Consider the following 16,324-nt stretch of genomic DNA (forward strand, 5'->3'; position numbering starts at 1 on the left):
TGAAAACGTTGTGAAAGCAATGTCACCCCAGAGTCGGAAACGACTGGTGCTTGCACAGGGGACTACCTTTACCTTTAAGCTCTTGGAGGACTGGCTACATCAGGGGGTGTGGCCCAATATGCAAAAGAGTTCCTGCTACACAAAAAGCCTTATTGCCATTAAGGGTCAAAGGAGGATGGCAATAACCGCTTTCGGTGCCCTTTGTCGTATGGTGGGAGAAGAGCCTCCATCTCCAGATACTAATAGCCAGTTCTCAGCTGGTGATTTTTTTTCTGTGTCGGGTTCAAGACAGATTTCCTTTGCTCTTTGCACCATAATCTGGGACTGAGCTCCATCCCAGTGGACGAGCACGTGGTTTGCCTGAGGCAGGTTCCAGGTTCGAATGCAGCGGGCCTCAAGGAAGCAGGTGTTTCTCGGCTTCGAGCAGTGGAGAGCCACTGCCAGCAGTCTGATTTGGCGCGACGCCACTTGATACATTCTCTGCGTGTGCCATTGTTGTTCTTTAACTTTTCTGGGAACAGACGTCTAAATTTTGCAATCTCTGCGAACTGTGCAAATTAAAATGTTGCTTAATTCCTCATTTGGATGATTCTGCGGGTTTTGTGCAACCTCGTCTTGCCGCGCCAGTTACAGGGAAGGGCGAGGAGATACGAAGAGAAGCCAGAGCTCCATCCGGGGTCCTTGTAAAGCTCATTTGGCCATCTCTGAGCAGTTGTTGCCCTTGCGTGCATTCAAGCATGTTTTTAGAAACGTGGTTTTAAAAAATAAAATAACAAATGTGTAAGTGAAGATTTTTAGGAAGCTGTATCTTGTGCCTTTTAGTCCTCATCCTGCCCTAACGTGGAATCACAAAGTAGGAGTCCAGTAGCGCCTGTAAGACCAACAAAATTTTATTGGGAATGTCAGCTGGTGGGCAGTGGTTAGGAATGCAAAGTAGTACAAAGTTAGGATCCAGTGGCAAAAGAGTGAAATTAACAAATTGAAAGAACATTTGGTCTGGATAGCATTTGCGTGGGAAACCGATAAAACAACATGTCAGAATGGGCGAATGACGGTGAGAGTGTCATTAGAAGGAGAAGATGATATTGGATTTATATCCCGCCCTATACTCTGAATCTCAGAGTCTCAGAGCGGTCACAATCTCCTTTACCTCCCCCACCCCCTGCAACAGACACCCTGTGAGGTGGGTGGGGCTGAGAGAGCTCTGCCAGAAGCTGCCCTTTCTAGGACAACCTCTGCCAGAGTTAGGCTGACCCAAGGCCATTCCAGCAGGTGCAGGTGGAGGAGTGGGGGATCGAACCCGGGTTCTCCCAGATAAGAGTCCACGCACTTCACCATTACACCAAATTGGCTCTCAATAAGGCAATAAATGGAGGCTGTTAATTGCTCTATTGCTTGCAAGTCTGGGTTAAATGGAGAACATGTCTTTTCCAGAGGTGCTCCTGTCCAGATGAAGTCTGCATGCACACGAAAGCTTACATTCTGAATAAAACTTTGTTGATCTTAAAGGTGCTACTGGACTCCTACTTGGTTCTGTCGCTTCAGACCAACACGGCTGCCCACCTGGGTCTATCTTTGTGGAATCACAGCGTTTGTGTAATTTTGGGTATCCTGCTGTAGAATCCCTGGGTTGTGTTACAGATAGGCAGATCTGGAGAATGCGCAGGCCTGTTCCATCTGGCCAGGAATTTGTGGATCTGGTCCCTTTTGTGCATGTCTTCGTTTTTCATTCCACATGACATTCGGTCAGAGGGAGTCGTGGCAAGGGACGTTCTCCATAACGCCACTTAACAAAAATATGTGTAAATGACACGCCACAGTCTTGTTACAGGAATGGTTTTTCCCTGCAGATGACTGCAGAGAAATTTAGCCCTGCGAGACTGCTGTGGCTCAGTTTATGCTTTTCTGTGCGTCTTGAAGGCGCAAGAACGCACACACACACACACCCCCATGTGTGCACACGTATCAGTTGTCTCTGATGAGCCCGCTCTATTCTTATCAGTGGGAATGTCAGCACTAATTGGGATCTCCGTTCTGTATGATCTGGCTGAGAGTTTGCCCTTGTCTTGGGCGTCTGGCATTGTTAGTTGAAAGATCTCAATCAGAAAAGGGTGGTTTGTCAGGAGAAAGGAAGGCAGACCACAAAAATCCAGATTTTCAGCACTGCGTATATTATGTGGGCAGGAAAACATAACATACCCATGAGGGCTAGTTCCTTAATACCCACTCGAGTTTCTCCCATTCTGGTTTCAACTGGCGCTTTTCATGTTCTTGTTATCTCAAAGATAAGACTGTGTAGGCACCCTTTTGCTTATCGTCAACTTCCTGCGTGGATTTCAGTAGATGAGCTGGGATTTTAGAGAGCCGAAAGCTCTCAAGTTCTCAAAATCTTCTGGTTGTCCCTGGGCTAAAAGAGGCTAGGCTAAATTCCACCAGAACCAGAGCCTTCTCTGTGGCAGCCCCAATAATCTGGAACCTCCCAGAAGCCATCAGGGCCCTGCGGGACTTATCACAGTTGTCCCGGATGGCATATGACATCTCAGTGGGAGAGGGCTGTCTACCCCACCTGGATTTATTGTATTAATACCGACTGCCTAGGATTCAGTGGCCTTGGAGAGAGGAGGACACCATATGATCCTGCCCATAATAGATGTAGTATAGCAATACTATAGGATCTTAGGGTACAAATGTGTAAATAAAAAAACGCTAAGAGACACCATAAATTTTAAACGATAAACGAATGTAATGTGAAGGTCAGTGGTGTTCTAACCAGGCTTGCACATAGAACTTCAAATGAACAAGGAGAACCTGGAAATCTGTCAGATATGTCTTGAATCTTGTTGGTCTTCTATGAATGTGTTGCAAAGACTGGTTTCCACTGAAAAATAAGCTTCCAAACTGAAGAAAGACAGATGAAACGTCTTGATATCTAGAACAGATGTCTTTGGAAGGGCTTCCTTTAGCTCTATGAACTAAATACTGGAATATGGATATTCCTTTGTGATTGAAAAGTTTGTTGAACTGCTTTTGAACTGAATTGTGGGAATATCCTTTTGAAGCATGTTTTCGTTCATGTGAAGTATGTTTTTGTTCATTTGACGTTCTACATGCAAACCTGGTCAGAACACCACTGACCTTCACATTACATTGGTTTTTCATTTAAATTTATGGTGTCTGTTAGTGGTTTATAATAGATGTAGTAGCACCACTGTGATTTTATTCGATTGTTTTGTTGTTGGGGTTTTAATACCGCTTCTAACGTTGCCTCTGTTTATTTGATGTTGTTAGCCGCCGTGAGCCTTCGCAGAACGGGTGGGATATAAATCTAGCAAAATAAATAAAAAAATAAAAGCTAAGCTGAAAACCTGCCTCTTTTTTTCCCCCACAACCAGGTGTACATGTACCAGCTTTTCCGCAGTCTCGCTTACATCCATTCCCAAGGCGTCTGTCACCGGGACATCAAACCCCAAAACCTGCTCGTGGACCCCGACACGGCGGTACTGAAGCTGTGTGATTTTGGCAGGTGAGATCGGCAAGGAAGGGGCCACTTCCCTCCTGCAGCCTAGGCTTTGTGTGGTGGTGAAGTGTGCAAACTCTTATCTGGGAGAACCGGGTTTGATTCCCCACTCCTCCACTTGCAGCTGCTGGAACGGCCTTGGGCCTGCCATAGCTCTCGCAGGAGTTGTCTTTGAAAGGGCAGCTGCTGTGAGAGCTCTCGCAGCCCCACCTACCTCACAGGCAGTGTTCCCTCTAAGCTGCGGAGTCTTGTGAGCAAAAATTCAACTTTGTGAGCTGCTGGCATTAAAGTTGTGAGCTACTGCATAAATTAGTTTGCTCTAGGGCCATTTTTCCTGAGCTGAGACAAAAATGTGTGAGCTGAAGGCTAAAAAATTGTGAGCTAGTTCACACTAACAGCTTAGAGGGAACACTGCTCACAGGGTGTGTGTTGTCGGGGGGGGGGGGTGAAGATATAGGAGATTGTAAGCTTCTCTGAGTCTCTGATTCAGAGAGAAGGATTAGGTATAAATCCGCAGTTGTCTTCTTCTTTCTTCCTCTTCTTTCTTCTTTCAGTGAAATTCAGTCCTCGCTCTTCTGAGTAGATTTCACAAGCCAGCTTGGTTCTGTGAACAGGGAGACTGATTTCATCCATCTCTGTGCAGTTCAGCTGCCCCGGCCCCCGCAGTCTTATACTTTTCAGTCCTCTTTCCTGCTTCCCCCCCTCCTCTGAGGCTTTTTCAATTTGTCAGGTGTTTTCCTTTATTTTCAATAGCCACTCATGATGCTAGCCAATGTTCTTGACCGACCCCCTCCCCCTCAGCACTGAGATTGGCTGAACATTCCATGATGTCATGTCAGGGCAGCCAGAGAGATGGATAAAGACTCTGTCTTTGCCTGCTGCTTATACAGAAAAATGAAACTGTAGCTTTCATCAGTGACCATTTAAGTTTGAGGACCCCTGCTCAAGACAATAAGGGGGCAACTAAGGAATAGGGATTAGCGGTGTCCCTTTTCGAACAAGCACAGTTGCTTTTGCGACTGAAATATACGTGGATTATAAAATGTATTCTGCTTCTTTTGATGTCTCAGGAAAAAAACTATGTATGTTGGCAAACGCTCAGTGTGGATTTACATTAAGAAGAATTGACAATTGAGAAGTTTAAAAGGGCTTGTTTGAAACTTACCAAGAACAATAGGGCATCATGGGGGTACAAGCAGTAGCACAACCAGCGGAAACAACCCTGTGTAGAACTACCAGAATAAATATGCAGACTCTTGTAAAGTTACACATAGTCTCTATTGAATACATAGTTACCAGTGTTCCCTCTAAGCTGAGTTAGCGCGAGCTAGCTCACAGATTTTTAGCCTCCAGCTCACGCGTATTTTGTCTTAGCTCAGGAAGGAGGACCCCAGAGCGCACAACTTTAATGCCAGCAGCTCATAAAGTAGAATTTTTTGCTCACAAGACTCTGCAGTTTAGAGGGGAAATTGGTAGACACATATCAAAATATCTAGACATATCAAAATATATACATTAATATCAATATGTAAACATCCATTCTATCAAAAATTAATAGCGTACGTAAGAACATAAGAGAAGCCATGTTGGGTCAGGCCAATGGCCCATCCAGTCCAACACTCTGTGTCACACAGTGGCCAAAATTTATATATATATATATATATATACACACACACACACACACACACACACACTGTGGCTAATACCCACTGTTGGACCTCTGCTCCATATTTTTATCTAACCCCCTCTTGAAGCTGGCTATGCTTGTAGCTGCTACCACCTCCTGTAGCAGTGAATTCTATATGTTAATCACCCTTTGGGTGAAGAAGTACTTCCTTTTATCCGCTCTAACCCGACTGCTTAGCAATTTCACCGAATGCCCTCGAGTTCTTGTATTGTGAGAAAGGGAGAAAAGTACTTCTTTCTCTACTTTCTCCATCCCATGCATATTCTTGTAAACCTCTATCATGTCACCCCCGCAGTCGACGTTTCTCCAAGCTAAAGAGCCCCAAGCGTTTTAACCTTTCTTCATAGGGAAAGTGTTCCAAACCTTTAATCATTCTAGTTGCCCTTTTATGGACTTTTTCCAATGCTATAATATCCTTTTTGAGGTGCGGTGACCAGAATTGCATACAGTATTCCAAATGAGACCGCACCATCGATTTATACAGGGGCATTATGATACTGGCTGATGTGTTTTCAATTCCCTTCCTAATAATTCCCAGCATGGCGTTGGCCTTTTTTATTGCAATCGCACACTGTCTTGTCATTTTCAGTGAGTTATCTACCACGACCCCAAGATCTCTCTCTGGGTCAGTCGTAGCGTAGGTACATACCACATACACCCATATCAGTACAGTATCAAAACTGCTCTCAAGAAAGTTTTTCTCTTCGTCCTCCCTCGTAGCTAAGCAAATGCAATTTCAGACCATCACTACTGGAGGACTACAATTCAGATAACGTCAGCTGACCAGGGGTCGACGTAAGCCAGTTTTGAAGCCTTGTTCACCAGCTGATTTCACAGTAGAGCAATATCTTCACTAATGTAGAAATTTCACTTGAGGAGAAATCACATTTTTGTAACGGAACCCCCAAGCCTCTTGCATTGGCAGCGTAAACACTGGTCAATTTCTGTCAAGAAAAATCCTGTTACGAGACCAATGCAAGTTTTTGAGAGCCCAAGGGCACAGGTTTTGGAGAGCCCAAGCTCCGTTTGTGAGACGTGGCAGAGCAGGAGTGGAGATCCGAGCCCTTCTATCCTAGTCAGGAAGTGGGAAGGGTCTTGTGAAGAATGCTCACAAAGGAAGCAAAAGGATGACGTATGTGGTGATCAGCCTGACTGGAGCACTTGGATTTATTTTGCTTTCTTTAGGCGTAGCAAGGGGTGAGCCTCCTTCCCCTTACTTCCACTGGTGCCCTTGTGGCAGAGAATTGTCTTGAGGTTCTCGCTGGTACCTGTGCAACCCCGAGAAGAATAACCCCAAGAGCCAGTTTGGCGTAATGGTTAAGTGTGTGGACTCTTATCTGGGAGAACCGGGTCTGATTCCCCACTCCTCTGCTTGCAGCTGCTGCAATGGCCTTGGGTCAGCCATAACTCTGGCAGAGGTTGTCCTTGAAAGGGCAGCTTCTGGGAGAGCTCTCTCAGCCCCACCCAGTTTGGTGTAGTGGTTAAATGCACAGACTCTTATCTGGAAGAACCGAGTTTGATTCCCCACTCCTCCACTTGCACCTGCTGCAATGGCCTTGGGTCAGCCATAGCTCTGGCAGAGGTTGTCCTTGAAAGGGCAGCTTCTGGGAGAGCTCTCTCAGCCCCGCCCAGTTTAATATAGTGGTTAAGTGTGCGGACTCTTATCTGGGAGAACCCAGTTTGATTCCCCACTCCTCCATTTGCACCTGCTGCAATGGCCTTGGGTCATAGCTCTGGCAGAGGTTGTCCTTGAAAGGGCAGCTGCTGTGAGAGCCCCCTCAGCCCCACCCCACCTCACAGGGTGTCTGTTGTGGGGGGAGAAGATATAGGAGATTGTAAGCCGCTCTGATTCAGAGAGAAAGGTGGGGTATAAATCTGCAGTCTTCTTCTAACGCAGAGGCTGGGTGGCCATCGGGCAGGAATGCCGATTCTGCGGACTCAGGCAGATCCTGAGAGGGAGGGCAGGAAGGGCTGCACCAGCACTTTGTTCTCGTGGCCCTTTCTTACGCCCCCAGGGGAATGCCGGTTGCCACTTTGGGGTCAGGGAGCAATTTGTCTCCAAGCTGGTTTGGCCAGGGATCCTGGAGGTTTTTTGCCATCTTCTGGGCATGGAGCAGCGGTATCTGGAGGTGTTGGGGAGAGGTATTTCTGAATTTCCTGCATTGTGCAGGGGGTTGGACTAGATGACCTCAGCGATCCCTGCCAACTCTATGATTCTATGCAAGGGAGTCTTTTAAAATAAAGATGGGAAAACCCAGGGAGATAAGTCTGCAGCGCATGCCAAATTCTGCAGCTTTTCTCTGTTCCTGTGAAATCACCAGTTTGGTGTAGTGGTGAAGTGCGCGGACTCTTATCTGGGAGAACCGGGTTTGATTCCCCACTCCTCCACTTGCAGCTGCTGGGATGGCCTTGGGTCAGCCATAGCCCTGGCAGAGGTTGTCCTTGAAAGGGCAGCTGCTGTGAGAGCCCTCTCCAGCCCCACCCGCCTCACAGGGTGTCTGTTGTGGGGGAGGAAGGTAAAGGAGATTGTGAGCCGCTCTGAGACTCTTTGGAGTGGAGGGCGGGATATAAATCCAATATCATCTTCTTCTTCTTTTTATACAAATATTCGCCCCCACCCCCCGACCCTGCGCATAAAGCATGCCAGGGCATGTTTTCTCATGCATTCATCAGCTGGTTCTTCCCCCAATCATGGTGAAAGGACTGGGCTCCAGATAAGATCCCCTCCCATCTTCACAGGTGCCCTAACTGTTCTCTTCTGTTCCCATTTCAGCGCAAAGCAGCTGGTGCGGGGAGAACCCAACGTTTCCTATATCTGTTCTCGCTACTACCGCGCCCCCGAGCTCATCTTCGGAGCCACCGATTACACGTCAAACATAGGTGAGAATGGACTTCCGCCACCGCGCCGTCTCCTATTCCTCCCCCGCACACGCCGTCCGATAAAATTAGTTATCTTCGACTGGAACGAACTAATGGGACCTGTTTGCTGACCGGAAAAAAACCTTTGCACATTCACTGAATGGGAATTCAGAGGCTGCTGTTCAATACACTATGTAGCGCAGGGGTGTCGAACTCATTTGGTGTGAGGGCCGGATCTAATATAAATGAGACCTTGTCAGGCCAGGCCATGGCTATACCTATTTAAGATTAGGTAGCAGAGATAAAAACTTTATAAATGACACAGACAAACACAATTAAATATTTAAAAAAAAAACTTTAACTCGTTAACATTAGTACTCGTTGGTCTTAAAGGTGTTTTCTTTGTATTTCTCCCATGGGATCCAGGGAACTGGGCAAAGGAAGCTCTGGCTCTTTCCTTCATTCCCCAGGAGGGGGAGGAGCCTCAGCCAATAGAAGGAAGAGAGGCTTGGCTCAGTAGCTTTGCTGTGCGATTGAGAGAGCCTGGAAAAACAAGCTTTGCCCTCCTCCCCAAGGCAGGAGGCCCAGCAATGGAGAAAACAGAGGTTTTGTTCTGTAGCTCCTGTGCAATTGAGCAAGCCTTGCTAAGCAAGCTGTTATGCAGAAGGAAGCAAGGGTGGGGGGGGGGAAGGAAGCAGATGACAGCCAGTTGCTCGGGGGCCTGATAGGAGCCCTCTGAGGGCCCGATTCAGCCCCCGGGCCGCATATTTGACACCCCTGATCTAGCGCGATACAGCCAAGATAGTTCCACGCCGTGAAACCTGTGCTCGCTATTGAGTAGTGAAACTCGGCAGCAGATCAACATGCTTTGTGGGCAGAAGGTTGCAGGCTCAATTTAGGATTGCCAGCTCGGTTTGGAAATTCCAGGAGATTTGGGGGTGGAGCCTTAGTAAGGCAGGGTTTGGGGAGCAGAGGGAGTTCAGCAGCGTATAACACCAGGGCTTTTTATGTAGCAGGAATTCCTTTGCATATTAGGCCACACCTCTCTGATGTAGCCAGTCCTCCTGGAGCTTCCAGTAGGCCCTGTACTTAGAGCCCTGTAAGCTCTTGGAGGATTGGCTACATCAGGGATGTGTGGCCTAATATGCAAAGGAGTTCCTGCTACAAAAAAGCCCTGTTATTAGGCCACACACCCCTGATGTAGCCAATCCTCCAAAAGCTTACAGGGCTCCTATTACGGGGCCTACTGTAAGGTCCAGGAGGATTGGCTACATCAGGGATGTGTGGCCTAATAAGCAAAGGAGTTCCTGCTACAGAAAAAGCCCCATATAATACCATAGAATCCACCCTCCGAAGCAGCCATTTTCTCCCAAGAAACTGCTCTTTTTTGCTTGGAGAGTAGGTGTAATTCCAGGATATTCCCAGGCCCCACCCAGAGGATGATTCAACAAAGACTTTGTATACATTTCATTTAGTGTAATGATCAAGGCTTTTTTTGTAGAAAAAGCCCAGCAGGAAGTTATTGGCATATTAGGCCACACCCCCTGATGGCACCATTGTTTCACTGGCAGGAGCATATTTGCATAATAGGCCACACCCCCTGATGCCAAGCCAGCCGGAACTGCGTTCCTGTGCGTTCCTGCTCAAAGAAAGCCCTGGTAATGATTGCTACAATTTGAATGTGGACAACACACTGCAACAAACGATAAGTGTTTTGGAATTCTTTCCAAAAATACAGAAAACTTAACACAATTCCACAACATTATAGCATTTTTTCAAAAGTCCCCTGTATACTCCAGACAAACCTGAATGGGTTTCTTCAGTCTTTCTCAGGATCATATAATTCAACAATGGAACTATGTTTAATGACAATTTAAAGTGCTCTGCTGTTGTGGAACTACGGTATGTTTTCTTTGTAATTTTTTTGAAAGAGTTCCTTGTATAGGGTGATAACATATATTGTTTGCTGTAGTGTGTTGCCCACATATACTGTATTCAAACTATAGCAATCATTACACTGAATGAAGTTTATACTAAGCCTTTGTTGAGTCATAGCATGCTGGTTTTCTCTGGTTCACCTTAGATTCTCTGGATTAGGGTGTCAAACATGCGGCCCAGGAGCCAAATCAGGCCTCCCGAGGGCTCCTATCAGGTCCCCGAACAACTGACTGTTATCTGCTTCCTTCTCCCTCTCTCTTGCTTCCTTCTGCATCACAGCTTGCTTGACGAAGCTTGCTCAATTGCACAGGAGCTACATAGCAAAGCCTCTGTTTTCTCCACTGGCTGAGGCTCCTTCCTTGGGGAGGAAGGGGGGAGGAATAGCTTGCTTTGCCAGACTCTCTCAATCGCTCAGCAGAGCTACTGAGCCAAGCCTCTCTTCCTTCTATTGGCTGAGGCTCCCTCCCTCCTGGTCCTTCCCCTGGGGAAGGAAGGAAAGAGTCAGAGCTTCCTTTGCCCAGTTCCCTGGATCGCACGGGAGAGATACAATGAAACCACCATTAAGACCAACAAGCGTTAAAGTTTGAAGCACGTTTTTATGTTTTAAAAAAATCTTTAGTTGTGTTTGTGTCCTTTATAAAGTTTCTATCTCTGCAACCTGGCATTACATTTTAAGACACACATGGCCCGGCCCAGCAAGGTCTCATTTATGTCAGATCTGGCCCTCGTAACAAATGAGTTCGACACCCCTGCTCTAGATTTATCTCTCTCACCACCTGGAGGATGGCAGCCTTGGTTCAGTCCTGGACTTCTTTTGTTAAAACGGATCTGGGATGACTGGGCTGGGAAAGAACCCCGCTTCTGAAGAACAGCTGCTGGCCAGAATGGATAGCCTTGGACTTCATGTGTTCATATATACATCTTACCTCCCTTTGGCACCCGAACAGAATGAAGAGCTCCCAGCTTTAGCCATTAGACCAGGGGTGTCGAACTCATTTGTTATGAGGGCTGAATCTGACATAAATGAGACCTTGTTGGGCCGGGCCATGTGGAATTGTTTTCTGTGGCCCCAGAAGGTAGGACCAGAAGCAGTGGGTTGAAATTAAATCAAAAGAGTTTCCGGCTCAACATGAGGAAGAACTTCCTGACCGTTAGAGCGGTTCCTCACTGGAACAGGCTTCCTCAGGGGTTGGTGGGCTCTCCTTCCTTGGAGGTTTTTAAACAGAGGCTAGATGGCCATCTGACAGCAATGCAGATCCTGTGAATTTAGGGGAAGGTATTTGTGAGTTCTTCATTGTGCAGGGGGTTGGATTAGATGACTCTCGATATCCCTTCCAACTCGATGATTCTGTGTGTGTACCTATTTAAGATTAGGTAGCAGAAATATAAAGTTTATAAAGGACACAAACACTATTAAAGATTTGTTAAAGAGAAAAAACCTTAAAACATTAGTAGAAGAAGATATTGGAAGAAGTACTCAGTCTTAAATGTGCTTTCTTTGTATTTCTCCCATGGAATCCAGGGAACTGGGCAAAGGAAGCTCTGGCTCTTTCCTTCCTTCCTCATAGGACCAGGAAGGGGAGGAGCCTCAGCCAGTAGAAGAAAGAGAGGCTTGTCTCAGTAGCTCCACTTGAGATTGAGAGAGCCTGTCAAAGCAAGCTCTGCCTCCCCCCCTTCCTCCCCAAGGGAGGAGCCTCAGCTAATGGAGAAAATAGGGGGTTTGCTCTGTAACTCCTGTGCAATTGAGCAAGCCTGGCAAAGCAAGCTGTGATGCAGAAGGAAGCAAGAGAGAGGGAGAAGGAAGCAGACGACAGCCAGTTGCTCAGGGGCCTAATTCGGCCCCCGGGCTGCATGTATGACACCCCCGCATTAGAGCCTCCTCTTCTCCCAGGAAGCCCACTGGCCACCCCTGAAGCGTCTCTTCTGCTTCTTTCCTAGATGTCTGGTCTGCTGGTTGCGTTCTGGCGGAACTGCTGCTAGGGCAGCCGATATTCCCTGGGGACAGCGGAGTGGACCAGCTGGTGGAAATCATCAAGGTAACGAATGTCTCTTCTCGGACTGCTCCCCTCCAGGAAGCCAAACGCACATCCTGGTGCGGGCTGGGCGTCTTTGGGGGGGGGGGAAATCATTTGACACATTCCTATGTCATGCCTTGAGGCTAAGATAAGAGCAAATCAAAAAGTGCCCCTCAGAAATCGACCAAGAACACCCAGAAGCCCAAAAGTGTGGATTAGCTCAGTGGTTTTCAAAACTGTCTACATTCAGGGGACTTTTCAGCATGGAACTCACTATGGACAGGCCCGCTATGGACAGGCCCGGTTTGTGGGGTTCTGCCGCCTGAGGCAGAACCCCAATGCGCACCCTCCCCCCAGTTCATTTTTCACACGTGTGCTGTGTGTCACATTCTCAGGGTGCAGGCAGGCAGGAGTCCAAAGCCAGCCCAAGGTCAAAGTCCAGGAAGGCAAGCAGGAGCCAAGTCACCAATGCAGAATCACAAACCTGAATCAGAAGTCAATGTCCAAAAGCCAAAAGGTCAGGGCACCAAGGAAATCAAGCAGGTCAGGATCAGGAATCAGGAAGGAGCGTGGATGCAAGCCAGAGAATAGACTTGTTGCTTCCACAAGGTTACCAGGTCCTGGGTGGCAGCTATATAGGAGCCTCAATCAGCCTGCTCCCTGGGTGGCAGTGACTCTGCTAGAACTCAGGCCTGAGAGATCTGAAGCATCAGCGTGCCTCATGTCTTTGCTCTGAAAGTTCTTTCCGGAGCCTGCTTCGAACTCATGAGATGGGAGGAGGAGAGCTTGGAGGAGATTGATCATCAACAGCTGACATTGGTGCCTGGAGAGTGATTGATGGGCCAATTGCTGTTTATTCAGCTGAGGAACTGGCTGGCAACTCTTCCAGGTCTGACCCCTTAAAGCCGAGCGGGGTGGGGGCACCCGTCCCCCGCTCCTGCTGGGAGCATTTGCCTAGGCCGGCCCTGGCTACAGAAGATCCTGGGGAGGAGACTGGGTTGCACACTCAATTCCTGTGGTGCTGGCCAGGCATATTGAGCTTCACTGTTGCTCTGCACGAACTGCAGATGCTCTCTCAGAAGTGCACAACACAGCGTAGGAGGGAGGCCAGCGAAGGTTGCCAGCTACATGTTGTGGAAGGCTGTTTGCCATTTCTGGTCATATTTGCTGAGGAACCACGTTCAGGGTTGCTGAGCCGTCTCCGAAGCCCCTGGAAGACAGTCTGAAAATCACAGACCTAACTTTTCTGTTCCAACCCACCCCCACCAAGACCCATGCCATCTCCTTGCATATATAACCTGTTCCAGAATAGGTTTTACTGCAGGGTTGGCCAAACTGTAGCTTCGGAGCCACATGTGACTCTTTCACATATACTATGTGGCGCTCGAAGCCCCTACCCCTAGTCAGCTGACTTGGAGAAGGCGTTTCTCTCTTTAAATCACTTTGCCAAGCCAGCCAGAGGCTTGGTGAATGCATTTTGCTTTCTTACCACCTTTCCCTCCCCAATCTTTCTTTCCTTCCTTCCTTCCTTCCTTCCTTCCTTCCTTCCTTCCTTCCTTCCTTCCTTCCTTCCTTCCTTCCTACCTACCTACCTACCTACCTACCTACATCTGACTTTTATTTTATGTGGCCACGTCTGTTTTACTGAGTTGAGAACCTCTTTTCAGTAAGGCTACTGCTGCCACATAAAAGTTGCCAGTGGGATATGAAAAAGAAGAAGACGACTAGATTTATACCCCGCCCTTCTCTCTGAATCAGAGACTCAGAGCGGCTTACAGTCTCCTATATCTTCTCCCCCCACAACAGACACCTTGTGAGGTGGGTGGGGCTGAGAGAGCTCTGACAGAAGCTGCACTTTCAAGGACAACCTCTGCCAGAGCTATGGCTGACCCAAGGCCATTCCAGCAGCTGCAAGTGGAGGAGTGGGGAATCAAACCTGGTTCTCCCAGATAAGAGTCCACACACGTGAGACACATGCGGTGTAGTGGTTGGAGCTTCAGATGAGCCGGGTTCAAATCCCCAGTCAGCATGAGCCATTCACCATGTGACTTTGAGCCCCTTACGTGTGCTTCCAGCCCAGAGCTACCTCATTGTAAGCAGTAAAATATTGGACAGGGGGAGATATACCATGCCCTAAGCTCCTTGGAAGATATCTGGGGCAAAGATTTGAGGAAGGCTCAGAGTTGACGCCCTCTCCCCTCCTCCAGGTGCTGGGGACCCCGACGCGAGAACAGATCCGAGAGATGAACCCCAACTACACGGAGTTCAAGTTCCCCCAGATCAAAGCACACCCCTGGATAAAGGTAAGAAAAGAACAAAGGCGGGCAGTATCAGGGGGAAGCGTTTACGGGTACTGCCTTCTGCTGTCCAAAATGGCAGGAGGCTGTAGAGTGTTTTTGATCCCAGGGCTCTGACACTGGCACTTGGAGAGGCGCTCTGGTATGGGGGGACTAGGTGTCCACAACTCATCTCATTAAGAACAGTGAAAATTCTGCATCCGGCCCTTGAGATTCAGCAGCAAGGAACACTGAGCCCAGTGCCGGATTAAGCCCTGTGGAGGCCCCTAGGCAGTCAAAATCTTGCCCCCCCCCCTTCACAAATTATTTCAGAATTGGAGCACCCACCAGCCACGGCCCCCGCTGCAGCCTGCAGGCACCTTCTCAAAAGCAGGAGGGGAGGGGGACAGAGAGAGGCAAACTTGGTGATGATGCCAGCAGCAGCCGCACCAGGCAAGTTGGGCAAAGAGCAACTCAGTTGCTGGCTGCCACGTGCAGGCTGAGAGGGCTGCAAGCAGGGGGGAAACCGGGGGGAGGGGAAAGCTGACCTGCGGCCCCTAAAGGCATGGGGTCCCATAGGCCAGTGCCTACTTGGCCTCATTGTTAATCCAGCCCTGACTGAGCCTTGTGATGCGTGCCAGATGTGCACACCATAGGATCTTGCAGCGGAACTCTGCAAATAACACAGACATTCTCTGCTTGACAAGTTACATTGCGGGGCGGGGGAATGTCCACGAATGCATTTTCAGTTTGCATTCCGTTTCAGGGGAGGTGGGTGTGGCCACAACGGATATGTGTGCAGGAGGGAGAGGGGCACGGGAGCAAAGGAGGCCAAGCAGGCGGGGCTTGTGTTCGAGATCTGCCCACTCCGATGGCAGTTCTCATTTCAGTCTGGTTAGTTTGTAGTTCAGGGTACAGTGCTGTGACTTGGCTGTGCTTGAAGGAAAGGTCACTGTCTGTTGGAATTTCCCTGCCTAGATGGTGTTAATCTCGTCCAACGGGGATTTGCTACTATTTTTTTTAAACATGTGATAAGTTTATTTTAAAAATTCCAAGTTATACAGCTAATTTGTTGGATGAAGTAGCATCAAGTAGATTAATTCCATATATAACAAAATTCTACGATGCATAAAGTGCTATGGTATATATAACATCGTAGAACATCTTATTTAGCATTTAAGATAATTTCCAGTTTGCCAATCAATCAATCCCTTCTTTCCCTTCTTCCCCCACAACAGGCACCCTGTGAGGTAGGTGGGGCTGAGAGAGCTCTGACAGAAGCTGCCCTTTCAAGGACAGCTCTGCGAGAGCTATGACTGACCCAAGGCCATTCCAGCAGATAGATAAATCAATAAATATCTTATTAAGAATAGATTAACTGACAATTGGGCTAGAATTTTCGACTCTTAAGCTAAGAATAATGCCTTGCCCCATCCCGAGCCAAACGAAAGGATTTGCTACTTAATGTTTTCAGCAGTGCAGACGAGAAACTTGTCTGGACTCCATGTTTTCTGTAGATGGCTTTTGTGCCCCACGCTGCCGGCTTTTAGGCCAACCTGTGATAGAGCAACCCCTGATTTAAGGGGATGAAGGCATCGGTGTGGGGTTTAAATAGTATGGGCTTGTGGGTGACTCTGCATCTTCCCTTCTGGACGCCTTCCCCGCAGGTGTTCAAGCCCCGCACGCCGCTGGAGGCCATCTCGCTGTGCAGCCGGCTGCTGGAATACACGCCCGCCACCCGCCTCTCCCCCCTCGAGGCCTGCGCCAACAGCTTCTTCGACGAGCTGCGCGAGCCCAACACCCGGCTGCCCAATGGGCGCGAGCTGCCCCCGCTCTTCAACTTCAGCCCCGTGGGTAAGTGGGTTGAGGATGGGGCAAACTCACAGGGGTGTGGACCTCGGAGACAAAGCAAGCGTTTGCTAGGGGAGAGCATTTAATTTCTCCAGGGCATCCCATCGCTGACCTAAGAGCGGCAGTCCTCAAACAGAGAAGCTTCACAGGGAGAATACGTGAGATTGCTGTATGTGAGTTC

General features: G+C 48.3%; 1 protein-coding gene across 1 annotated transcript in view; it reads left to right on the forward strand.

The window, feature by feature from the left end:
• GSK3A (glycogen synthase kinase 3 alpha) overlaps nt 1-16,324 on the forward strand; it is a 35,019-nt gene that overhangs the window by 10,884 nt on the left and 7,811 nt on the right. The window contains exons 5-9 of the mRNA XM_060258262.1: nt 3,393-3,523; nt 7,978-8,084; nt 11,940-12,037; nt 14,224-14,319; nt 15,960-16,146. Coding sequence (XP_060114245.1) covers nt 3,393-3,523; nt 7,978-8,084; nt 11,940-12,037; nt 14,224-14,319; nt 15,960-16,146 — 619 coding nt within the window. The remainder of the gene's footprint in view (nt 1-3,392; nt 3,524-7,977; nt 8,085-11,939; nt 12,038-14,223; nt 14,320-15,959; nt 16,147-16,324) is intronic.

Source organism: Heteronotia binoei, chromosome 17 (assembly GCF_032191835.1).
Source record: "Heteronotia binoei isolate CCM8104 ecotype False Entrance Well chromosome 17, APGP_CSIRO_Hbin_v1, whole genome shotgun sequence".
Taxonomy (NCBI): domain Eukaryota; kingdom Metazoa; phylum Chordata; class Lepidosauria; order Squamata; family Gekkonidae; genus Heteronotia; species Heteronotia binoei.